Source organism: Centroberyx affinis, unplaced genomic scaffold (assembly GCF_046629955.1).
Source record: "Centroberyx affinis isolate AG114_WGS23_722 - 3 ecotype Tasmania unplaced genomic scaffold, CSIRO-AGI_Caff_v1 ptg002876l_1, whole genome shotgun sequence".
Classification (NCBI taxonomy): Eukaryota; Metazoa; Chordata; class Actinopteri; order Beryciformes; family Berycidae; genus Centroberyx; species Centroberyx affinis.
Window position 1 is genome coordinate 110,670 of NW_027281008.1, and position 21,625 is coordinate 132,294.

The window sequence follows — 21,625 nt, forward strand, 5'->3', positions numbered from 1 at the left end:
ACAGCTACATAATTAAGAATAAACAGCACCAGATAATTTTGGTGTCATAGTTATTCAACTACACTGGGTAAAATAACGTCAGAAACAAAACGTTGGCATGAGAAGAAAAATTGCAGATATAAATATGAAAAAAAAAAAAAAAAAAAAAAAAAAAAGAAGCAACCAGTACAGTAGGTGTGCAAATCCAACGCTTGTGACAGAAATAATACCAGAGACAAGTCAACGGAAAACGACAGTGAGGTTGTAGTTAAAGGGATACCTTGACATTTTCAATAGGAGTCTGTCTGTTTTTTTTATAATACACCAGCTGTTTGTCACAAAGCAGAGAAATAGTTTTTGTGTTGGAGCTTCAGCAGCTGACTGGAAAATCAAAGCGGTGTGCGCTGGTTTCACTGGGGAACGCCAACAGTTTGTTTGGTTACCTGGAGACCGAACGGATTATGCAAGTGAGGCGGATTAGAGGCTCTGACTCTCCCATAGGTGTGTGTGTGTGTGTGTGTCTATGTGTGTTAGCCCTGAGGTGGATTGCCTTCCACACAATGCATGCTGGGATAGGCTCCAGCTCCCAGTGATGAAGCAGGTAGAGAAGATGAGGAAATGGACCAGACCGAGGTAGACTGAATGTTTGGGCTGAATGTGGATTCTCCTGTGCAGCCGCTTTCCTGTTCTGTCATGGCAGCTGAAACCTGAACAGCGGTGATGATGAACGTGTGATGATGAATGTGTGATGATGACAGGTCGTCTGTACACAGAGCGCTGTCTACTCTGACAAGTGCTGAATGAAGGAAAAAAAAGTAAAGCATGTACAGTATCAAGGTATCTCTTTAAGTAAATATATTCAAGCTAGCGATAAAATGGATCCCAAGTAATTTAAGGCACATCTGTGTAAGAAAAGGGAGTTTATATAATTTCACTTCTTGGGTAGGACTATAGCTTCACTTCATGAGCGATAATGTGAGGTTCAGGAAGCTCTTTGCTCCAAGCTCTGATTCAATAACATCTAAACACCATCAGTTAGAAAATAACAGTATTTCTCTACAGAAGTAGAGTACAATTTTAAAATGAGCTAACAAACTACAATACACTCTAGATTACTAATTAATGAAGTCTTGATGCATAGCATCACCCATAGATGTAATAGATTTTATATGATGTAATATGGATTATATTCAATATTTCACTGTAACATTGAATACTGGAACTGATAGTGTTACGAAGGGTTATGGCAGTGTTTGTTAAAGACTCACAAAAAGTCTCACTTTTGTGTATTTGTGTATGTTTTGTGTGTTTTCTAAAAGAGACAGAGAGAGAGAAACCAACAGAGAGAGAAAGGAGAAGAGAGAAACGGATCTGTGATTGTCATGAGTCTGCGTGTCGTCATTCCTCCGCTCAAAAACCAGGAAACAACAACAGGAGACAAAACGGGCAAACTCCAACAGAAAGTTGTGAGTTCAAAAACTGTCAAAGAGGAAACAAAAAAAATGACATCCCTGCTCCAAGTATTCAGGTTCAGGGTTTGACTTGGCCTCAGTCTGAGCCTGGCCCGACCCCGAGAAGAGTTCATCCGAAACCCAAGCCAAGCCCAGGGGAAACAGAAGCTTTTTGCGAATCCAAACCCGAAAAAACCCAAAATAGCTAATAGTTTACTGATGACAAATTGCTAATAACAATGGCATTAACAATGCTAATAACAATGTGCAACAATGTTTTTGAGCCCCGGTTCCATTCAGCTCTGCTGTGCCAGGACCAGAGCGGGGGCCTGGGGCAGGACGGGGCGGGGCCGCCCCTCGGCAGACGCCTCCACATCACACTCCTCTTTCACCTCGTCGGGCGTCTGCTGTCCTCCGAAATCCCCGATTTGGTCCGTGGAGTTGGCCGGCGAAGTTTCCCCCTCCTCCTGAACACGCTCCCTTTCCATCTCAACGTCTTCCCCCTTAACAAATTCTACTTTTATGACCTTAGACTCCACTTTTTCGGGGTCTTCCTCCTCCTCCCCCGACTGCGACACCTCTGTCTCGCTCCTCTCGCTTTCGCCGCACTCCGTTTTAACCGTTTCCTCCTCGTTCTTCACCTGTGCCGTCGCTTTCCCTCCTCCCTCTCCTCTCTCCGTCTCGGTCCTCTGGGGACTGGCCTCAGACGGCGGAGGAAGGGATTTCCCCAAGCTGGCCCCATTTAGGTCCTCCTCCAGCTTCACCTGGAAAGGCGGCAAGCCCAGCAGGAAGGCCCGGATCCTGCTGGGGGAGCTCAGGTCCGCAGGCTCTTCCTGGGTCTTCATCTCCGCACCTCGTCCTCCTCCTCCTCCACCTCCTCCTCCTCCTCCTGCACTCGCTCCAGAGCCGGACCTCCCGCCCAGGCTGAAGTCCTCGGCCTTCTGCTCCGGAGAGCCGACCCTGGGCCTCTTGGACGAGGGCTGAGCCGCGCCGCCGTTCGTCGTCGCCTCCCTCGGTTCCGGGTCGTCCGACGGGGGTCTTTTGGCCGTGAAGCGCTTGCTGAGGTTGAGAGGCAGGGCCTGTTCGGGCGGGGGGGTGATGGGGGAGCAGGGGGGCTTGGCGCTCAGGTCCTGGGACAGAACCTCGGAGAGCCGGCGCGTGAAGGACTGCAGCTGAGCCGAGCCCAGACGAGTCCTCATCAGCTGGCGGACCTGGACGCTGCAGTCCAGGTCCAGAGGGAGCACCCGGAGAGGGGGCAGAGACGGCCGGGTTCTCCCCTCCCGACCGCCTCCTCTCTGGGCGCCGTCGTCCACGTGACACCACGAGCACCTGTGGTGGTGGTGGTGGTGGTGGGGGGGGTGGGGCTGAGGCTGGGGCTGATCGCTGCCGGGAACAGGGGTGTCCGGGCTCCCGCTTTTGGGCTGGAGGGCGTAGACGGCGGGGTGGTGCTGCGCCGGGTCTTGAGGCGTCAGCGCCGGGCTTTCCGAGCCTCTGTGCAGGATCAGCCGGTTCCTAAACACGGCCATGGGACACATGCCTTTGGTGGGGCTGAACCCGCCCACGGACCCCCCCACGAAGTGCCTGGGCACCGCGGACAGGAGCGCGCCGCCGGGAGACGGAGGCTGGGTCAGGGAGTCGCCCTTCTCCTGCTTCACCTCTCTGCCCGGCTTGGGCTGGAAGGGGAGGAAGGGGGCGGACATGGGGGAGAGGTCCGGGGTGAGGGGCATGTTGGCCGGGAGCGAGGCGGGGTGGACGGGCGGGGGGGAGGGGCTCTGCACGGGCTGCTGCACCTGGGGGGGGGAAGATGACAAGGAGCGGTCAAGCACTGTCAGAAAATACTAGAAGAAGAAAACGAGGGGTCAAGCACTGTGACTGGAAATGTTCTTGAAGGACTTTAACTGATTTAAGAGCAGTGAAACAGCTTCAGTCCACAGCTCACACACACACACACACACACACACACACACACCTCACACTCTTTGACCCCTGGAAGATCGACTGACCAACTGATTAAATCAACTGATCGATGATTGTTTTTACAGCTGATGTTTATATTATTATGGATATCTGTATTGATGTTAGGCATGTCGTCTTATCTCATCATGTATACTGTGTGTTTACCAGCTGCTGTATGACAACCGTACTTCCCCTCAGGGATCAATACATTATCGTCAAGTGTGGATTTTTTTTTTTTTTTGCTTGTGGTTCACCACTTTGACTGCACTTCTTGTAAAACATTGGGAAATCGTTTCACAAGTTGCAGCAATTTTGTTAGTGAAGAGTTACATACTAAAATGCTATAGAACCACTTTTAGAAAAGAATACCCTAAATTGATCTACACAATAGTTTACATTTTTTTTATAATTCCATCTACAAAAATATCTGGTCAAATATTTGGTGGGTGAAGCTTGTAAAATAGCTTATCACTTAGATATTTTTCAGTGAGATTTAATTGGATGTCAGCAACATTTTTGTAAACGTGGATGTGGAAGGTTTTTCACAAGGTGGATCTCTCATTTTGGAAAAAAAACTTTTCCAATGTGGCTATCGCAAGCAGACAAATTCATGGAGAAGGAAAATATCTGACTTTCCCGTGGCTTGATTTGGACATTCTTTGTGCAATGATTGGTCAAAAACTGCAATCTATGTATTTGACCGTTTCATGCAGAAACATTGCAGCAACCTGGCAAAATTTCAAGTTCTCACAAACATTGTGAGTGTTGGTTTGATTTGCATCAGTTCTTGTGTGCTTTATAATGGTTTTGTGTTTTTATTATGTGTTTTTTTTACTGTACACCATGTCTGCAAAGTAAGTTTTTTCCTTACAGGACAGTGAGGTGTGCAGTGACTTACCGTGTGCTGGCCGGCTCTGGCGGGCGGACAGGCCGCTGTCTTGGCTTTCGCCTGCTGCTGAGCCAGCAGTTTGGCCTGAGCGATCAGAGTGGCCTTGTTGCGTTTCCCCGGCGGCCGGCCTCGGCCTCTCTTCACCACCACCGTGCCGTCCGGGTTGACCACCTGCTGGGAGGGAGGCGGCAACACACACACAGGAAAGGGGTTTTTAATCTTTATTTATCCAGGAGGTACTTTTACACCTCCAGGAGGCTCAGCAGTAAATTGTGGCGTCCTAGAGCCATCGTCTTCTGTATCTGACCTCAGCACTGATCAGACCTACGCCAGGGCATCTGCAGGTTTCACAAAGGCAAATTTAAGACTTTAATGCTACCTGGAACTGAATTTAAGACCACTTGAAAAACACAAAATAAAGAAGAAAAAATAAATAAATAAATAATGAAACAAAGCTGGCAAAACCAGCCTGTTTCCAAATAAACACAGCAAATTTAAGTTCTGAAAATTTCTTTGAAAAGTTCTATATAAATGGCCAGAATAAGGACACACGGAAATTAATAGTTAAGTCATATTGAGTCTTTAGTAAAGCCGATATGATGCATATTGTGCTACTAACACTGTTCTGTATTAATCTAAGAGTGGACATGCAGCGCTAAGAAACCAAAGAAGAAATATGAGACCTCTAATACCTGAATATAAGACATAACGAAAACTAACGAAATAACGAAAACTAGGTGTGAAAAAACATTTTCGTTAACTGAAATAAAAATAAAAACGAGGCTTTACAAAAAAACGATAACTAACTGAAACTGTATTGTGTGTTTAAAAACTAAAACTAAAATAAACAAAAATTATAGAGAAAATGTCTTTAGTTTTTGTCTTTGTCAATTTATTTCATACATAAGCCTAGTATTTTGAATTTTTGAATCTCGCCCCTGACAAATACCCCATATTACAAAAAAAGACTAAAACTAACACTGAAACTAATAAAAAATAAACTAAAACTAAGCATTTTCAAAAAATAAAAACTAACAAAACCACATGCCGATTCCAACATTTCAATATTTCCACATACAGACGCCAAACATGTTCACACCGCGTTTTCTTGAATTAGGCTACTTGGTTTACTCAGTTTGTTGATGCTGGTTGATGATGATGATGATGATGATGATGTATGGAGTAGCAGGTGAGGTTTCAATGTAACAAAAAAAAACTTCCACAAGGTTTAAATAAAAAACTGAAATAGGCCTTTTCAGTATATGATAAGGAGTAAATCCAATAACACGACAAGTAACCAAAATACCAAAACAGGTTATTATTTTCAATTTGTTTCCTGGTTGAAAGCTGCTGCTCTCTCTGAGTCCACCTGGACCAATCAGCTCACTCCCTATATTTCCTATTTGTGTGTGTGGTGGAAACAGAGACTGAGCCACCAGGTGATGCTGTTCCTCTCCGCTATTTAAAAGAAAGAAATGTCTCTAAACGCCCCGCATGCTTACACTCACAAACCCCCCCGACACTTACAGTAGCAGGAGGAGGAGGCGGGGTCATGATCTTCTTCTCCTTGGCTCTGGGTCCTGGTCTCCTGCCCCTCGGAAGCGGTTTCCTTCCCCGTATCCCTCTGGCTTTGGGAGTCGAGGGGATTTCTGGGGCTTTGAGCTCTGATCCTCCTGCTCTGACGTGCTCTTCATAAGGCAGCATCAGCCTGACACGCACACACACACACACACACACACACACACACACACACACACACACACACACACACACACACACACAGATACAGAGGGTTTACTTTACTGTATTAACAGGATCTCTTTTAGCCCAAATACAAAATAAAAAAACAAGGTCACACCTGGTTGACAGTGTCACCAGGCCGGCAAAAAGTCTTTTAAGTTGTGATTATCTTTGGTAAGGCACACTTCATCCTATACTGGTTGACCGTGTCACCAGTGTGAGAGTGACTACTCAAGAAGGAAGAATTGAGGGAGTTCACTCTCCGAAAAGTTATAGCACTATACATATTTTTATCCGGTGACAAAAATATGACAAAAGGTCTTTTTTGAGAGTGACTACTCGATACCAAGAAGTAACGCCGCTTGATTCTGTGTTTCCTTTAGGGGGTAAAAATATCTTTCTATTTTTTTTTTTTTTTTTTTTAAACATCTCTTTATTGAATTTTCAAAGGGTTCTGGTATACATAATACAAGATCATCATATAAAATACAAAATATAAAACTGCCCTCCCCTTTCCCAACCCCCTGATCTCTCCTACTCATCCTCCCAATCCACATATCTTTCTATTTTACTTGATTTGATTCTTTTAATGCAATGCATTTTGCTTGTTCTTTTATATGAATTTTATCTTTTTCACTTTGTCTCGATGCTTTTAATGTTTTATGTAAAGCACTTTGAATTGCCTTGTTGCTGAAATGTGCTATATAAATAAACCTGCCTTGCCTTGCCTTGGGTTTGCCTTCTTTGCTCTGAACCACAGTGGAAACATTTGTGTTTTCCACTGTGTTGCCTTTTTGTATTTGCTTCATTTAGGGTTAGGGTTACACACTGTGAATGAACCAGGGCTTGTAAACAAAAGTCACATGACGCACGAGCAGCTTGTTTATTGGACAGAGCTTTGGTGCCCTGAGGGACTGACACCAAAACCTAAAACCAGACCAGTTTCCCGCTGATGTTTTAGATCTCCGAAACATTTTTCTGATATCAAACTCCACTGTAGCTGCTGGAAAACATCTCACGTTGTTTACATCTGGCCGGTTATCCACAGGAATAAGAGAAATACAACAAAATGGGCCTAGAAATGCAAAGCACATCGGCAATATGTGTGTTTTAATAAAGTCTTCCACCCTGCCGGTCCCACCGGTTAGGTCGGCTGCTCTGTTTTGCTAAAATTTGCTGTTGTGTGTCTCGTGCTTCGTTCTGCTTCCTTGTGTTTGTCTTTCTGCTCTTCTGTCACATCATTCTTTATTCTTTTTTATGCATTTTAGTTCTTTATTCTTTCTTCTTAGTTTTAGTTTTTTATCTTATCTTTCCTGTATGTATTATCTGATGTCTTATACCTTGTGTAAAGCGCTTTGAATTGCCTTTGTGTACGAAATGTGCTACATAAAAATCTAAATATAAAAAAATAAATAAATAAACTTGCCTCGTTCTACAGTTCATCGTTGATCAGTTAGATCTCAAACCCAATCTGTTTAAAAAAGCTGTCAAACACTATTTATTTCACAATCTTCATTTTTTTTGAAGTGATCATACTGCTGTCTCTTTTTTGGTATAATTAATTCATGTTAACTAATCTTTCCCTTTTTTTTTTTGTTTTCTCTCTTTATCCCTTTACTCCGGTTTTCCTTCTCTTTTCTTTTCGGTTTCTTTTAATATTCTTTTACTTATTTTCTACTTTTCCCCCTATTTATTTAACAGTATTACTTTACCTTTTTGATTTGTTCATATTGTTTTGTTCTTTCTAAACTTTTTTTTGGGTTTCATTAGACTATATTGTAATTATGTATGATTGTTATTAAGGGAGACACTCCATAAGCCCCTCTGGGTTTCTTTGGTCTTCCTTGCACATGCTCTTGAACTACTCTTTTGTGCTAAATAAATAAATAAATAGTGAGGCTCATTCTCTGTAAAGTCCCTTGAGACATGCTTGTGATAAACGGCTGGAGAAATAAATTAACTTACGGCCTGCGAGCTTTGTTCAAACCCACAGAACTTTATTTTAAGTTCTAGTCCGGATCCCGAGGTTTCCAAAGATACCAAACATGTCAGGCTGAATTACAGGGAAATGTGTGGAAAATGATGCAAAAGACAACTAGATTTGTTTTAATTTGATGTAATGGTGCGGCCATAAAAAACATGCCATCTTGAGTTTGAATATTTCACTCAATATAAGCGGCTAGAATATGGAAAAAATGTCCAACTTTGAAGCTACTTAAGGGGAAATTTAAGGGGAAAGTCATTGTTTCCGGGTCGATTTCTCAGGAAAGTCAAGAGTCCAGAGTGTTTTTGGGTGGATTTCTCAGTAAAGTCAGAGTCCAGAGTGTTTTTGGGTGGATTTCTCAGTAAAGTCAGAGTCCAGAGTGTTTTTGGGTGGACTTCTCAGTAAAGTCAGAGTCCAGAGTGTTTTTGGGTGGATTTCTCAGTAAATTCAGAGTGTTTTGGGGTGGATTTCTCAGTAAATTCAGAGTGTTTTGGGGTGGATTTCTAAGTAAAGTCAGAGTCAGAGTGTTTTTGGGTGGATTTCTCACGAAAGTCACAGTCCAGAGTGTTTTTGGGTGGATTTCTCAGTAAAGTCAGAGTCAGAGTGTTTCCGGGTGGATTTCTCAGTAAATTCAGTGTTTCCGGGTGGATTTCTCAGTAGAGTGTTTTTGGGTGGATTTCTCACGAAAGTCAGTCAGAGTGTTTTTGGGTGGATTTCTCAGTAAAATCAGAGTCAGAGTGTTTTGGGGTGGATTTCTCAGTAAATTCAGTGTTTTTGGGTGGATTTCTCAGTAAAGTCAGAGCTCAGAGTGTTTCCGGGTGGATTTCTCAGTAAAGTCAGAGTCCAGAGTGTTTTTGGGTGGATTTCTCAGTAAAGTCAGAGTGTTTTTGGGTGGATTTCTCAGTAAATTCAGAGTGTTTTGGGGTGGATTTCTAAGTAAAGTCAGAGTGTTTTGGGGTGGATTTCTCACGAAAGTCAGAGTCAGAGTGTTTTTGGGTGGATTTCTAAGTAAAGTCAGAGTGTTTTGGGGTGGATTTCTCACGAAAGTCAGAGTCCAGAGTGTTTTTGGGTGGATTTCTCAGTAAAGTCAGAGTCCAGAGTGTTTTGGGGTGGATTTCTCAGTAAAGTCAGAGCTTAGAGTGTTTTTGGGTGGATTTCTCAGTAAAGTCAGAGCTCAGAGTGTTTCCGGGTGGATTTCTCTGGGCTCGGCTGTGTGGTCTGACCTCTCATAGTGTCTCCTGGTGCAGGTGGCGGCGCTGGTGCTGCCGGGGCAGCCGCCCAGCTCGTTGTAAACCACCTTCCACAGCCGCTCCGACGTCACCTGCAACACACAAGACCCACAGCGTCACACACACACACACACACACACACACACACACACACACACACTCAAGACAAGACCAGTACCGCAGCATGAAGTGTGTGTGTGTGTGTGTGTGTGTGTGTGTGTGTGTGTGTTCCTGTACTTCTATCTTTGTGAGAACCAATTTGAGTTTTAACCCTTCAGAGTGAAGTGAGCTCATTTTGTCACTTCTTCAAGGGGCTGTTTTAGGGTTCGGACTTGCTTTTAGGGTTAAGGTTAGAGTTAGGATTAGGTTAAGGTCAAGGTTAAAGGGTTAAAAGTTAAAGGTTAAGACATGTACTGGTGTTTCTACTCGTTCTATTTCCTGTTTTTCTATCCGTTGCACCCAGAAGCTCGCGTGATGCTCTCGCTTTGTGTTCCGAGAGCTTCTGGGCTTCTCAGATTAGAAGATAAGGAATGAATTGAGTCAGTGGTGTGTGTGTGTGTGTGTGTGTGTGTGAGAGTGTGTGTGTGTGTGTGGAGCAGAGGAGCCACTTAAGCCACTTGCAAAACACATTTTACAACACATCATGAAACACTGCAAGCTATTATTACTCTGATGTTACGCAATCATTGGGCTCATGTCAAAAACAACACTCTGTATCTGTATCTATATCTATGCTACACAAGGCCTTCAGGCTATATAACAAGCCCCTCTGGCGGCCATATTGGAGGTCCACAGCTCTGGGGCAACAGCCGATTGTGTTTCTAAAGTTATGACACACAACCGCCTCAACAGAATTGATTAGACACGGTTCATTTCAGCTGTTTTTGACTGGGAACTGATCATTTCATCACTGATCCACCTGATTGATTCTGTGTTTAGATAGTGTCAGTATTTGGTCTATAACATGGCGGAGTTGTGTTGGAGTTTATTTTATTCTACCCATTTGTTTTATGCTTTTATGATTATTTTAAGGCTTGGATGTTATCTATCTGTTTTATACTTTCTTTTTTGAATGTATTATGTGTTTTTTAAGTGAGTGGTTCTATGTGTTTGTCTGTGATTAAGTAAGACAAATTCCAATCAACTCTGCTGATGTGGCAATAAAGTATTGAATCTTGAATCTTGAGTTAGAATGAAAATCTAAAAATAAAAAGTGTAAACAACCGAACAAATAGATGATCCACTGGTAGATCTCCCCCAGCAGCTGCTTCTGACACTGAAGGCATCTGACACTCGATTTCTATTTGTACACAGCAACATATATTTAGACATCGATGGACGTCTAGCAGCGTCTCTTCTGCTCCACATGAGCTCCTGTGCTTCCTTAAGCTATACCAATAAAGTTTATTATTAGTATTGTTGTGTGTGTGTGTGTGTGTGTGTGTGTGTCAGCTGGCACGAGTGTCCGTGTCACATCTGACGTGTCCTTGTGGGTTTTACTGCACCTGGCTGACTGATATTGTGATATTGACGGTAAAGTGATTGACACTCACCTTTTCATAGCCTCCGAGCCGTTTGACCACAGAATACATGAGGAAGAGGTCGACTGGGAACAGAGAGAGAACACACACACACACACACACACTATAAACACAAGTTTCAATACAGTGGGGTTATGATGCAGCAGCAGTGGGAAGAGCCGACACACACTGGGGCAAATATAATGTGGATAGAAGTGAAAAGTAGTCAAATTCATAGTAGGAGCAACTGGCTTCAGGCAGTAATTTGGGAATGAAAAACAAACGCTGCGTCTTTTTGCTTGACTTGATCACATGATCTGGACAAATACTTTCAGCTGAATCTGTGAACTACTTGGAGGTGCGCTTGATTTATCTAGTCAGCGAGACACTTTCACCTGCTAGATAAGAAGACACAAGACACAAGTCAAGCCCTGCTCCTGTTTTTCTCAGTTACACAAAATGTTATTTGCCCGCTACTTTCCTCAAGTCTGGTAAATTAGACGAGATCAGATGAAACTTTATCGATGTGTATATCGGAACAAGGAGAATAGGAGCACAACTCTGTAATGATTTTGACTGCCGTGTGTTTAAATAAACGGCAAATTTATTTTTCTGCACATGCCGGTTGAGCAGGAGTTCTGAGTTCCTGATCTTAACAGGCTGCCAGCTGCTGGACTCGTTTCATACTTTATAAAAACAGGGTTTGCCCCTGCTTTAACTGCTGTTTTTTTTTCCTGAGCAAAATAAAAATGTTTCTTTTAGGAATTTTCCCCCCAAAGAATTTACAGCGATTAGTTTTTCAAAGCACAGGAGTTTTTTTTTTCCCTTCCGGCTCCCTTCGTCCTGGGTGATCCAGGGTTTCCTACACATTTTCAATTAAAACAATTCCACACTTTTTCCAGACCTTGATTTGTTCAGAAGATTTTGTCTGGTGTTCAATATGATTTACGCAGATAGACATCTTGCCCCTGCTAACTAGGTCATATCACTGTATAGATGAAGATTGTTCTTCACAGAGACAAATATCAGAATGTGTGAGATGATTGGCAGGGTTCCTACACGGTTTCCATTTTAAAATTCCATATTTTTCCCAGACCCTATGTTCTTGACTGGATTTGATTTTGGTGGGTATTTGATATAATGCATGCTGACAGCGGCTGGGTAATAAGAGCGTCCCTCTATCTGAACATTATTCTTCACATCAACAAAGACTGTGGACTCAAAGTGGCTCTACAACAACATAAAAGCTAGAATTATGTGTGTATCTGACCTGAACCGCAACATTTTCCATACTTTTCCAGACATTTTTTTTCAAATTCCCAAACTAATTCAAGACCTGGAAATGATCACATTCATTTTTAATACTTTTCCAGACTTTCCAGACCTGCGTAGGAACCCTGGTGATCGGAGAGAAACAAAAACGCAGAAAATCCAGGAGTAAATCCACTCAAAATGCACTGAAGATCTGTTCAGAGACACATTTGGTCACATTAACAAAGTAGTATAAAAGCAATCAGTCTTCAATCCACATTTAGGAACTACATAAAGCAAAGTACACTTCTTCTTCTTCTTGTAATGGAAGTAAACTAGCAGCCTTCTCCTCTGCAGTGGCCTACAGTATGCACATTATCTAAGACGATCTCTTCCTCTGTTTTGAAAAATAAGAAAAAGTGCAACAAAAAACCTGCCTGACAATTTCAGTTTTGCGAGGGAAAGAGAAATCCGATCATTTCAAGCATTTTAATCCGAGCATTTTAACACCAGGTGTGAATGTAATCCAGCTAAAAGATATCTGGACCCAATCCAGGTACGGGACGCAGGTTAACGCCAGGTGGGGAGGAGCCTCTGAGATGCAAATTCATGTCTGCAGAGGTCAGAGGTCAGAGGTCAACCAGGTGTTAGAGATAGAGAGATAGAGATCGAACCGGTGATCTTCTCCTTCCAGTTCCAACCTGTCATGAACGCTCTTATTGGACTAGGCATTAAAAGAAGGAAATAAAACCAAACATATGGGGGCTTGTGTGACTCACTCTTCTTGAAGCCGAGGTTGGGCACCTTGTGGATGGGCGAGCCGTGGCGCTCCATGAAGCCGTAGAGCTGATCCAGGAACAGCTGCTCCTCGGGATGGGGGAGCCAGCTCCCCTCGCAGCCCATCTCCACGCTGCCCATCACGTTCTCCTGCAGGATGGGGGGGGGGGGGGGGGGGGGGGGGGGAGGAAACAGGACAGCGTTAAGGACCTGGAAGTATCTGATGTGTGTCAAACCACCCGGCAAACATTTAGACGTAGAATACCATAAACCTCCAATTAACAGCCCGGGCTTTTATTTGCTTCAAACAAACACTGAACTCAGCCGGCCTACATTTGGGACAGGCGTCTATATGGGACAGGCCTTTAATTCCTTTCACACAAAACTCTTGCTCAGCAAAGATGGGAAATACTATCAAATTGTTTATTTAAACCAGTATGAATATTACTTGTATAAAAATTAGGCTATCGAATAACGTATCAATTAGAGAGAGAGAGAGAGAGAGAGAGAGAGAGAGAGAGAGAGAGAGAGAGAGAGAGAGAGAGAGAGAGAGAGAGAGAGAGAGAGAGAGACGGATGGATGAAAGCCGAAAAAAGTTTATGGCAGCAAAAGGTTGTACTTTTCATTTGTGTTATTGATAAAAAAGGTGGCGATCAGCAAATGTGACTGACGTTTGAATGCAAGTAAAAAAAAAAATGGTGTCAATGGCAACCGGCTTCTAATTGAGCCCGGCCTTTATTTGTCAAAACGTGAAGCCACACCCGGCCAGTAAAAGGGACTCGGCTTTTAATTTAAGTTTTTACGGTAGATGTTGATACGACGATACGACATTTAAAAATGCAGGACTGAAATATCTTTCTGGTATCAGTTTCCAAAGCTTGTTTTCATATGATTTTTAGCTGCGCCATAATTTTATATTGTGAAAAAATTTTGTGCTGGTTTGGGCTGACGCCGAACCATCTGTCAGACGCTCGTCTCGGTGAAACGGGTTTGACTGCAGAGCGCCAACAGAAGACAGAAACGGCTCCATGCTGTGACCACCGACCCATTTCAACATGAAAAGACTTTCAATGACTGCAAAGTAAGTGGAAAGAGTACAAGTAGAAATACTGTTAATTTGCAGCTTTTTTTTCTCTCTTTACTCCGCTTTTCCTTTTCTTTTCGGTTTCTTTTAATATTCTTTTACTTATTTTCTACTATCTTCCCCCCTATTTATTTAACAGTATTACTTTACCTATTGATTTGTTTACATTGTTTTGTTCTTTCTAAACTTTTTGGGGGTTTTATTACACTATATTGTAATTATGTATGATTGTTATTAAGGGAGACACTCCATAAGCCCCTTGGGGTTTCTTTGGTCTTCCTTGCACATGCTCTTTATGATGTTGGTATACATTATGGATATTTTGTTTGAATTACTCTATAATAAAAAGTAGAAGTAAAAGTACTGGAGTAAAAATCTACTGCAGTAAAAGTAAAAAGTGTCTCATTTTAAAATGTACTGAGAGTAAAAGTTCCTGAGTCTCTTTTTAGAAAAGAGAACGTTGTTAGCTGTGATCTTTTCCATGTGACTCTAAAAGGAGAGAGGACAGAGTTCAAACTAGAACCATCGTTAGTGTCATGTGACATTTATTGGACTAAATATTTAAATATTTACATATTTAGTCATCAGAATCAATCAGTATTAGGGCAGTTGCCATACATGCAGCTGTTATGAACTTTTGTCCCGGAACCTGAAAGGCTTCTAGATGCTGAAATTCTTCACTAACTTCTTTTTTTCACAACTTTCACACACACACACACACACACACACACACACACACACACATTTAACCTTAAAAAAGTACCACTTTTAGGCAGCTTGTATGAAATCCCTGTAATACAAAGACTTCCTGGAACCGTGGAGAAATGTAAAAGAACATGGAAAAAAAACGATTTTAAAAAAGAGCAAACCTTCATCCTCTCTATCCAGGACTCTGATTGGCCGGAGGTGGGAGAGTCTTTGCTGTCGCGGCCTCTCTTCTTGCGAGGTCGTCCCCGCAGACTGAGAGACGGACATCCTGCCGCAAAACAAACAAACAAACAAACAAACCAAAGATCAGATAAATTAAAATAAGAAAGCAAGCAAGATGTGCTAGCAGGAAATTACTTGGACATTTGTTCTGAAATGTTAAAATATGCCTGACTTTAAAGCTGCACATTAGACTGCCATGGCTTCAATGCAAATATATATATTTGCATTGAAGCCATGGCAGTCTAATGTCATTCCATACTGCAGTCCATACACTTGCACTTTGGGCCGGATTCACAAAACCCTCTTAAGAAAAAACATCTTCTCAAGTGCCATTTTTTTTCTTAACTTTAGTCTTAAGAAAAAAAAATAGGGAAAAATGCTATTCTCAAAAACCAACAGCAACCAATGTTTACATCTTTTCATATCAGTTGTAGTTGCCCTACATAGGTTTTTACCGAATTGTTTTGTAGATGGAAGCACTTTGGGTTGCCTCCTAGCCTTGTCTCCTAGCCTCCTAGCCTTGTCACCTAGCCTCAATGGCAGTAAGCCTAAAGTGTATTAACCAGAATTAATTCAGGCCCTATTTTGAGAAGTTCTTAAGTAGGAAAATTAAAGAAATTTGTAAGAAATGAGACTGTTACTAAGAAAATATTGAGGAATTGCACTTAAGAGCCTTCTTAAGAACTTCCTAAAATTTCCTCTTATGTCATTTCTTAAGATCTATTTTGAGAACACGTTGGTGAATCCGGCCCTGTCAGCTTTAGAGGAAAAATACATATATGTATTTTGCATATAACCAGAATATTTTGCATATTTTGCATATATCCTTGCATCCTTGCATATATATATAAGTGCAAGTGATAGTTGCAGTTGCTGATAGTTGCAGAAATCGCCGTCACATGCAGGCCGAGACGCATTAAAAGCGTCTCATCATGGCGGCGTTTAGCCAAAACACAAAAGATCTTCCTTTAAATCTGATGCTTTTGTACAGTAAATAAAGCGGTGTATGATTTCACAGTCAACAGCGGCCCAAACAGAATCTAAAAAAACAATAATAAATAGTTAAAGTGATCTCGATGTAATGAGATACTTTACTGATCTCTGTAGGTGATTCAGAGTGACACAAATTTAATTCTACACAACCAATACTTTAAGTTTTTATAAAACTAAACTCCTAAATCAGCCAGCAGAGCTCCTGTGTGTCCAGCAGGTGGCAGTGTTTCCCACTTCGCAAGCCAGGGAGTGATGTGGTGGCTTTTTTTTTTTACTTTATGACAATGGTTAGTTTGTATAGAGAGACGGCCAAAGAGGCAATATGATCTCCCAGGTAATCACGGATCAATAAATCTATCCGTCCATTTACATATTCCTCTAAAAAAATATTCAACATTCGTGACAAGAAACTGATATGTGCTGCTGATCCGTTACTCTTTACATTTTACATTAAAATATGGATACTGGAATAATAAAACTGCTTTGATTTGCTTGTTTGACTTGACAACAAGCTGAAATGTGTTGTCCTCCATCTTCGAGCTGTTGAAAATATTTAAACTCCAATAATAGGTGTATATTGATTTTGTGTATATTTGTTTTTGTTCCAAAACAGAGAACGGGCCAGGAAGTCAGTTTTGAAAACAAGAAAGCTCAGCAGCTGGTGAAGTAATCGCTGAGTCACTGGTATTGATAAACAACCCTTTCATTCCCAGCGGATATACAGTATTGCGCAATATGGGGCAATAAAAATCAGACGTACTGCCTCTTCAAATTATGTTTAAATTATGTTTATGGTTCTTGTGGGAGGGGGTGTTTTACGTTCCTTGTATTTTCTAGGTGTTATGTTGGAGGGTTGTCTTTTTGTTTCTCCCTCCCGGTCTCTCTCTCTCTCCCCTCTACTTGTTCTCCCAGATCCCTGGTTTGGTGTGTCCAGTGCAAAGGAAGGAGGTGTCAATCAGCAGCAACCAATCAGTGGCCTCCTTGACGTTTTATAAAGCCCTGGCACTTCCTGGAACATCCTCTCTGCTCTCTGCCTGCTGTTGGCCTGTTGTGTTTGTTGTGAGCTCATGGCCATTTCTTTTTATTTAAATTTCTGTATTTAAGGCCAATCCTTATGTTTGTGTACCTAATAGGAAAACTGGAGCAGGTAAAGGGGCCCTGCATTTGCCAACACCTAGTGAAGTTATGTTATTCCACTAGGTTAGGAGTGGATGCCTCCCTCTGTATGTTTTGTTTAGTTAGAGCAGACAGCCAGGAGCAGGTTTTCCTTTCAATGTTCTTTTCTTTAGATAGACCTCTCCTTCTGAGTTAGTTCTGGTTTGCTTTTGTTCTTTACTTTGATTTGGCCTCCCTCTGCCTCCTTGTTTTCCTCGGGGTTTGAACACCTCTAATGTGAACAGTGAATATTGTACCTACCTGCAAAAGAACTAACACTAAACAATATTTCACTATACTCTTACATATCAGTGTGTTTCTGTCCTCCTGCTGGTTCATTTGTCCTATTTCACCATCACAGTGATCATGTTTATGTTGTCTCCCCTCACCCTTCATTCTCCTACCATACTGGGGGTGTAACAGCAGCACTTCTCAAACCTTTACATAAGCCCCTCCCCCTTCTCCCTCCCCCCCGCTGTGGACTGAAGCCGGCTGGAGGAAACTCACTGAACTGCCACCAGAAGCTGGTGTTGCTCTCCAGGGTGGGGTGGGCGAAGGTGTCCCGGCAGTACATCACCCGGGTGTCGGGCAGCGCCACCCTGATGCCGCCCAGCGCCAGCAGGTGGGGGTCCTGCGGCCCCGGCGGGCCCGCCCCGTCCTGGATGCGTCTCTGCAGGGAGCGGAAGCGGCAGTACTGCGGGTAGCTGAGCACCTTGACGCCCCGCGGCTCCACCGGCCCGTCTGCAGGGAGAACAACCACGGATCAATACACCACACACACACACTACGATACACACATACAAAAACACAGAGACAGAAATAGTCGCACATGTTGACACACACACACCAGTACATACACATCTGGGAATTCCACATTAGCTTACTCTCTCTCTCGTTTTCGAAATCAGTTTGGTTTAGGGCAAAGTGATTCTTAGAATTGCTGACTTAAAGTATTTTTTATAATGATATGAAACAGAGAAAAGTAGGGCTGCAACTAAGGATTATTTTCATTGTCGATTAATCTGTCGATTATTTTCTTGATTAATCGATTAGTTGTTTGGTCTATAAAATGTCAGAAAATGGTGAAAAATGTGGATCAGTGTTTCCCACAGCCCAAGATGACGTCCTCAAATGTCTTGTTTTGTCCACAACCCAAAGATATTCAGTTTACTGTCATAGAGGAGTAAAGAAACCAGAAAATATTCACATTTAAGAAGCTGGAATCACAGAATTTTGACTTATTTTTCTTAAAAAAAATAGTTGGCGATTAATTCAATAGTTGAACTAATCGATTCATTGATTAATTGTTGCAGCTCTAGAGAAAAGCAAACAAATCTTAGCATTTGTGAAGCTGTAATCAACAAGTATTTGGTATTTTTACTTGATAAGTGACTAAAATTATTATAATTTCAATGATCGGTTAATTTTCTGTCAATTGACTAAATGATTAAACAACAGAATTGTTTCAAGACTAATTTGGGGTCTCTTCTTTTTTCAGTGTTAAAACCCTTGCAGTGTGCTGTGTGTGTGTGTGTGTGTGTGTGTGTGTGTGTGTGTGTGTGTGTGTGTGTGTCTCACTGTCGGTCTTGTCCCGGAGCGGCTCGCTGCTCCTGTCCGGAGGCTTGTGGAGGCCGTCTGTCCCGCCGCTCCTCCAGCCCGCCGGCTCTGGACACGCCCACCGGACCAGGTCCTCCACCCGCACCACCATCTTCCTGGACACCGCCAGCACCTCGTCCTGAACACACACACACACACACACACACACACACAAAAGCATTATATGAAGAGGTTAATTCCGTAAATTAGCTATGTTTGACCGATATGGGTTTTTGAAGGCCAATACCAATACTTTTGGATTGAAGCTGCCAATATCTGATATTTTGTGCTGATATTCTTTAAATTTGACCATTTTCACGCTAAAACAATCCAAAACGTTTACAAGGATTCAGTTTTTTATTCCCCATTTTTGACTTGATGCATGACGAGAAGACTTGAGACTTGAGACTTGAGACTTGACTTGACCTTTGATGACTTGAAAAGGTTTCTAAAGTCTTGACAAAAGTAGAACAGCAAGTAAAGTCAGAACAAATCAAGAGTCCTGTATCAATTTCATATCTTAAAGAAAACTAAATATCTAGGACTTTTCAATGCAATATGGTTTTAATAGGATAAAAACTTGGTAAGAGCATCATGAGTTTGATTTCTATAATCAGTTTCAACTTCAATAAATTCAATCATTCCATACAAATTCAGAAAACAGAATTTAAATTCAGTCGTCTGCCGGAAACAAATCTCATCACTTTCAATCTGAGTCATTTACACAAACACAAGATCTCAAGTCAAGACTTTAGAAACCTTTTCAAGTCATCAAAGGTCAAGTCAAGTCTCAAGTCTCAAGTCTTCTCTTCATGCATCAAGTCAAGTCTCAAGCAATTCAAACTGTGACTCGACTCTGACTCCAAGTCATGTGACTCGAGTCCCCACCTCTGGCTCTACCTGTTGAACTGTTACCTGTTCATTAATTGTCAAGCATGTGCTGCACCACACACACACACACACACACACGAACCAAGTGTATATAAACACACGCCAACTTTTCTTAAAAGGATAAGTGTGTCCTCGTCAGCTGGGGATTTGCTCAAACAGCCTTGACATTTACATGCAGACACACACATGAGATAACGTCGCCCCTGGTCAAATGAGGTGCGACCGCATTTTTTCCAGCTAACAGCCTGCTGTGTGTGTGTGTGTGTGTGTGTGTGTGTGTGTGAGCGGCCTAGAAGAAGCTCTGCCTGCTTTTCCACAGCAAGGCCAGGCCATGCTGGGCTGCTGGTGGCTGATTTCTCACTGCTGGCAACGAGAGGGAAGAAAGGGGGATCACTGGAACCTGGAAGAGTGTTGTTCCAAAATTAGATTCCCTTCATTTGATTTTGAAAAAGTGACTCCTAACGACTGATTACAATTCAAATGTTATAGTACATGTTAGAGGACTGCTCTGCTGTTCAAACCACAACATTTTACAGATTCTCTCCTCCAATCATGAACTTCAGGGAATATCTGTCTTCCAATATGACTGCGTAACATATTAGAAATTAACTATTCATGTCGCTGTGGGGTAAAAGTCGACCTGCGGAGTGAACCTCCTCCTCTTCCCGCACCTCCTTCCTCTTTGTATCCAGTCGGTTTAATGTGTCACCGCGTCAGAAATAAACTAACAAAATTATCCGACTCGCTGCGAGCCGCTCTGGATCAAAGCGTCCGCTAGAACGCCTAAAAATGTCAAATCTAAAAACGTTCTCTAATCTAACCTCAAATAGGAAACAAAACAAGACATCAGCTCTCCTCTCTCTGTGCCTCTTTGCTCTTGCTGATAAAAACATCTCCCACATGTCTGCAGTGTAAATGACGAAGCCCCGGTTCACCCAGTTTGGCCCCCGCGGCCATACTGCAACTTAAGCTTGTGAGATCTCCTCCCATTCCAGTTTGTCAGCTGTGACAGCGATCCCGCTCAGTCCTCCAGGCAGAGACCGAGCCCAAACCAAACCAACCCCCCCCCCCAAACCTGGAGCTCTATATGAGGATCCTTCACATTCCTGCTGCATCTGCAACCACAGCGATCGGCTCCCGACTTTATTAACGCTGCGAGGGCCAGGCGGACGAGGCCAGGCAGCCTTCCTCGACTGGAGGAAATCAAGCGAGATCAATTTTAACGATCGTTTCCTTGTGTGATTTTGAAAAAATGTTACAGCACTGGTTTGTACAGGAAGAGGCGTTTTTTTTTTTTTTTTTAAAGCTGCCGTTTTGAATTTTGAGTCGAACTGTGTCAAGCCAAGCCTTTCTAGCGATAATAAACAAAGTATAGGTTGTGTATCATAAATTAGCTGACCATACTTTACTTCTGTTATCGTATTTTATGATTTTGTGACGTTTTTATGGCCCGTTTACAATCCCCTCGGGTGTTTTAAACCAACTCAGCATGTCAAATTTGCTGTTAATATTATCAAATGTTACAGTATTTTTCCGCTCAAATTAATAAAACCTAAAAGAAAATAAAAAGGTTTATGTGTAGCAGAGGGAGGTCAAAGTTGTGGGGAAATGCAGCAGAGCGGTTATGAAACCAGAGAGCCTCTTATACAAGACTTTACTAAAAAGACAATGGAAACAAATAGATATTAGATATCACGAGTTTTGTTCCTCCTATAAAATGACTGATGGCACGACATTAAAATTGATACTTTTCAAGCATAACAGGTAACTTAAGCCCTCGGTTGACAAAATGATCGCTCTTTTACAGACTGGATCCTCTAGATTTTTAGAGTTATTATAGGATGAATTTTCTTTTGTATAATAAATATAAGAATATTTGGAAATTAACTCTTCACATACAGAAACATGGCAAAAAAACGAAAACTTCACAAGCCTCATTTCTCCATCAGGGAAAATAAAACCCTATATGAAGACTTTCTCCAGTGGAATATCAAAGTTCAAAATGTGGAAAATCTGGTTTCAGAGCGGTCATAAGATTTACATTTGGGTAATACATTAGTCCGACTCCCAGAGGATCCTCATGTGAAGCGGAGCTGCAGCCTGCATGTGAACTGTGTTAATCGGAAACATTCAGCAGGCGGGACGCTTCTTCACTTATTCATGGGGAATCCTACTTTGACTTCTGTTATTGTTTTGTTGT

The 21,625-nt window shown here is 42.3% G+C and overlaps 1 protein-coding gene across 1 annotated transcript in view; it reads right to left on the reverse strand.

Annotated features, from left to right (window-relative positions):
- Positions 1-1,726: 1,726 nt before the first annotated feature.
- Positions 1,727-21,625, reverse strand: part of LOC139658366 (AT-rich interactive domain-containing protein 5B) — a 32,829-nt gene continuing 12,930 nt past the window's right edge. The window contains exons 4-12 of the mRNA XM_071536480.1: positions 18,517-18,673; positions 17,446-17,679; positions 14,730-14,836; positions 12,779-12,926; positions 10,782-10,834; positions 9,223-9,320; positions 5,803-5,983; positions 4,285-4,449; positions 1,727-3,220 (exon numbers count right to left, since the gene is read on the reverse strand). Of these exons, the coding sequence (XP_071392581.1) occupies positions 1,727-3,220; positions 4,285-4,449; positions 5,803-5,983; positions 9,223-9,320; positions 10,782-10,834; positions 12,779-12,926; positions 14,730-14,836; positions 17,446-17,679; positions 18,517-18,673 (2,637 nt within the window). The remainder of the gene's footprint in view (positions 3,221-4,284; positions 4,450-5,802; positions 5,984-9,222; positions 9,321-10,781; positions 10,835-12,778; positions 12,927-14,729; positions 14,837-17,445; positions 17,680-18,516; positions 18,674-21,625) is intronic.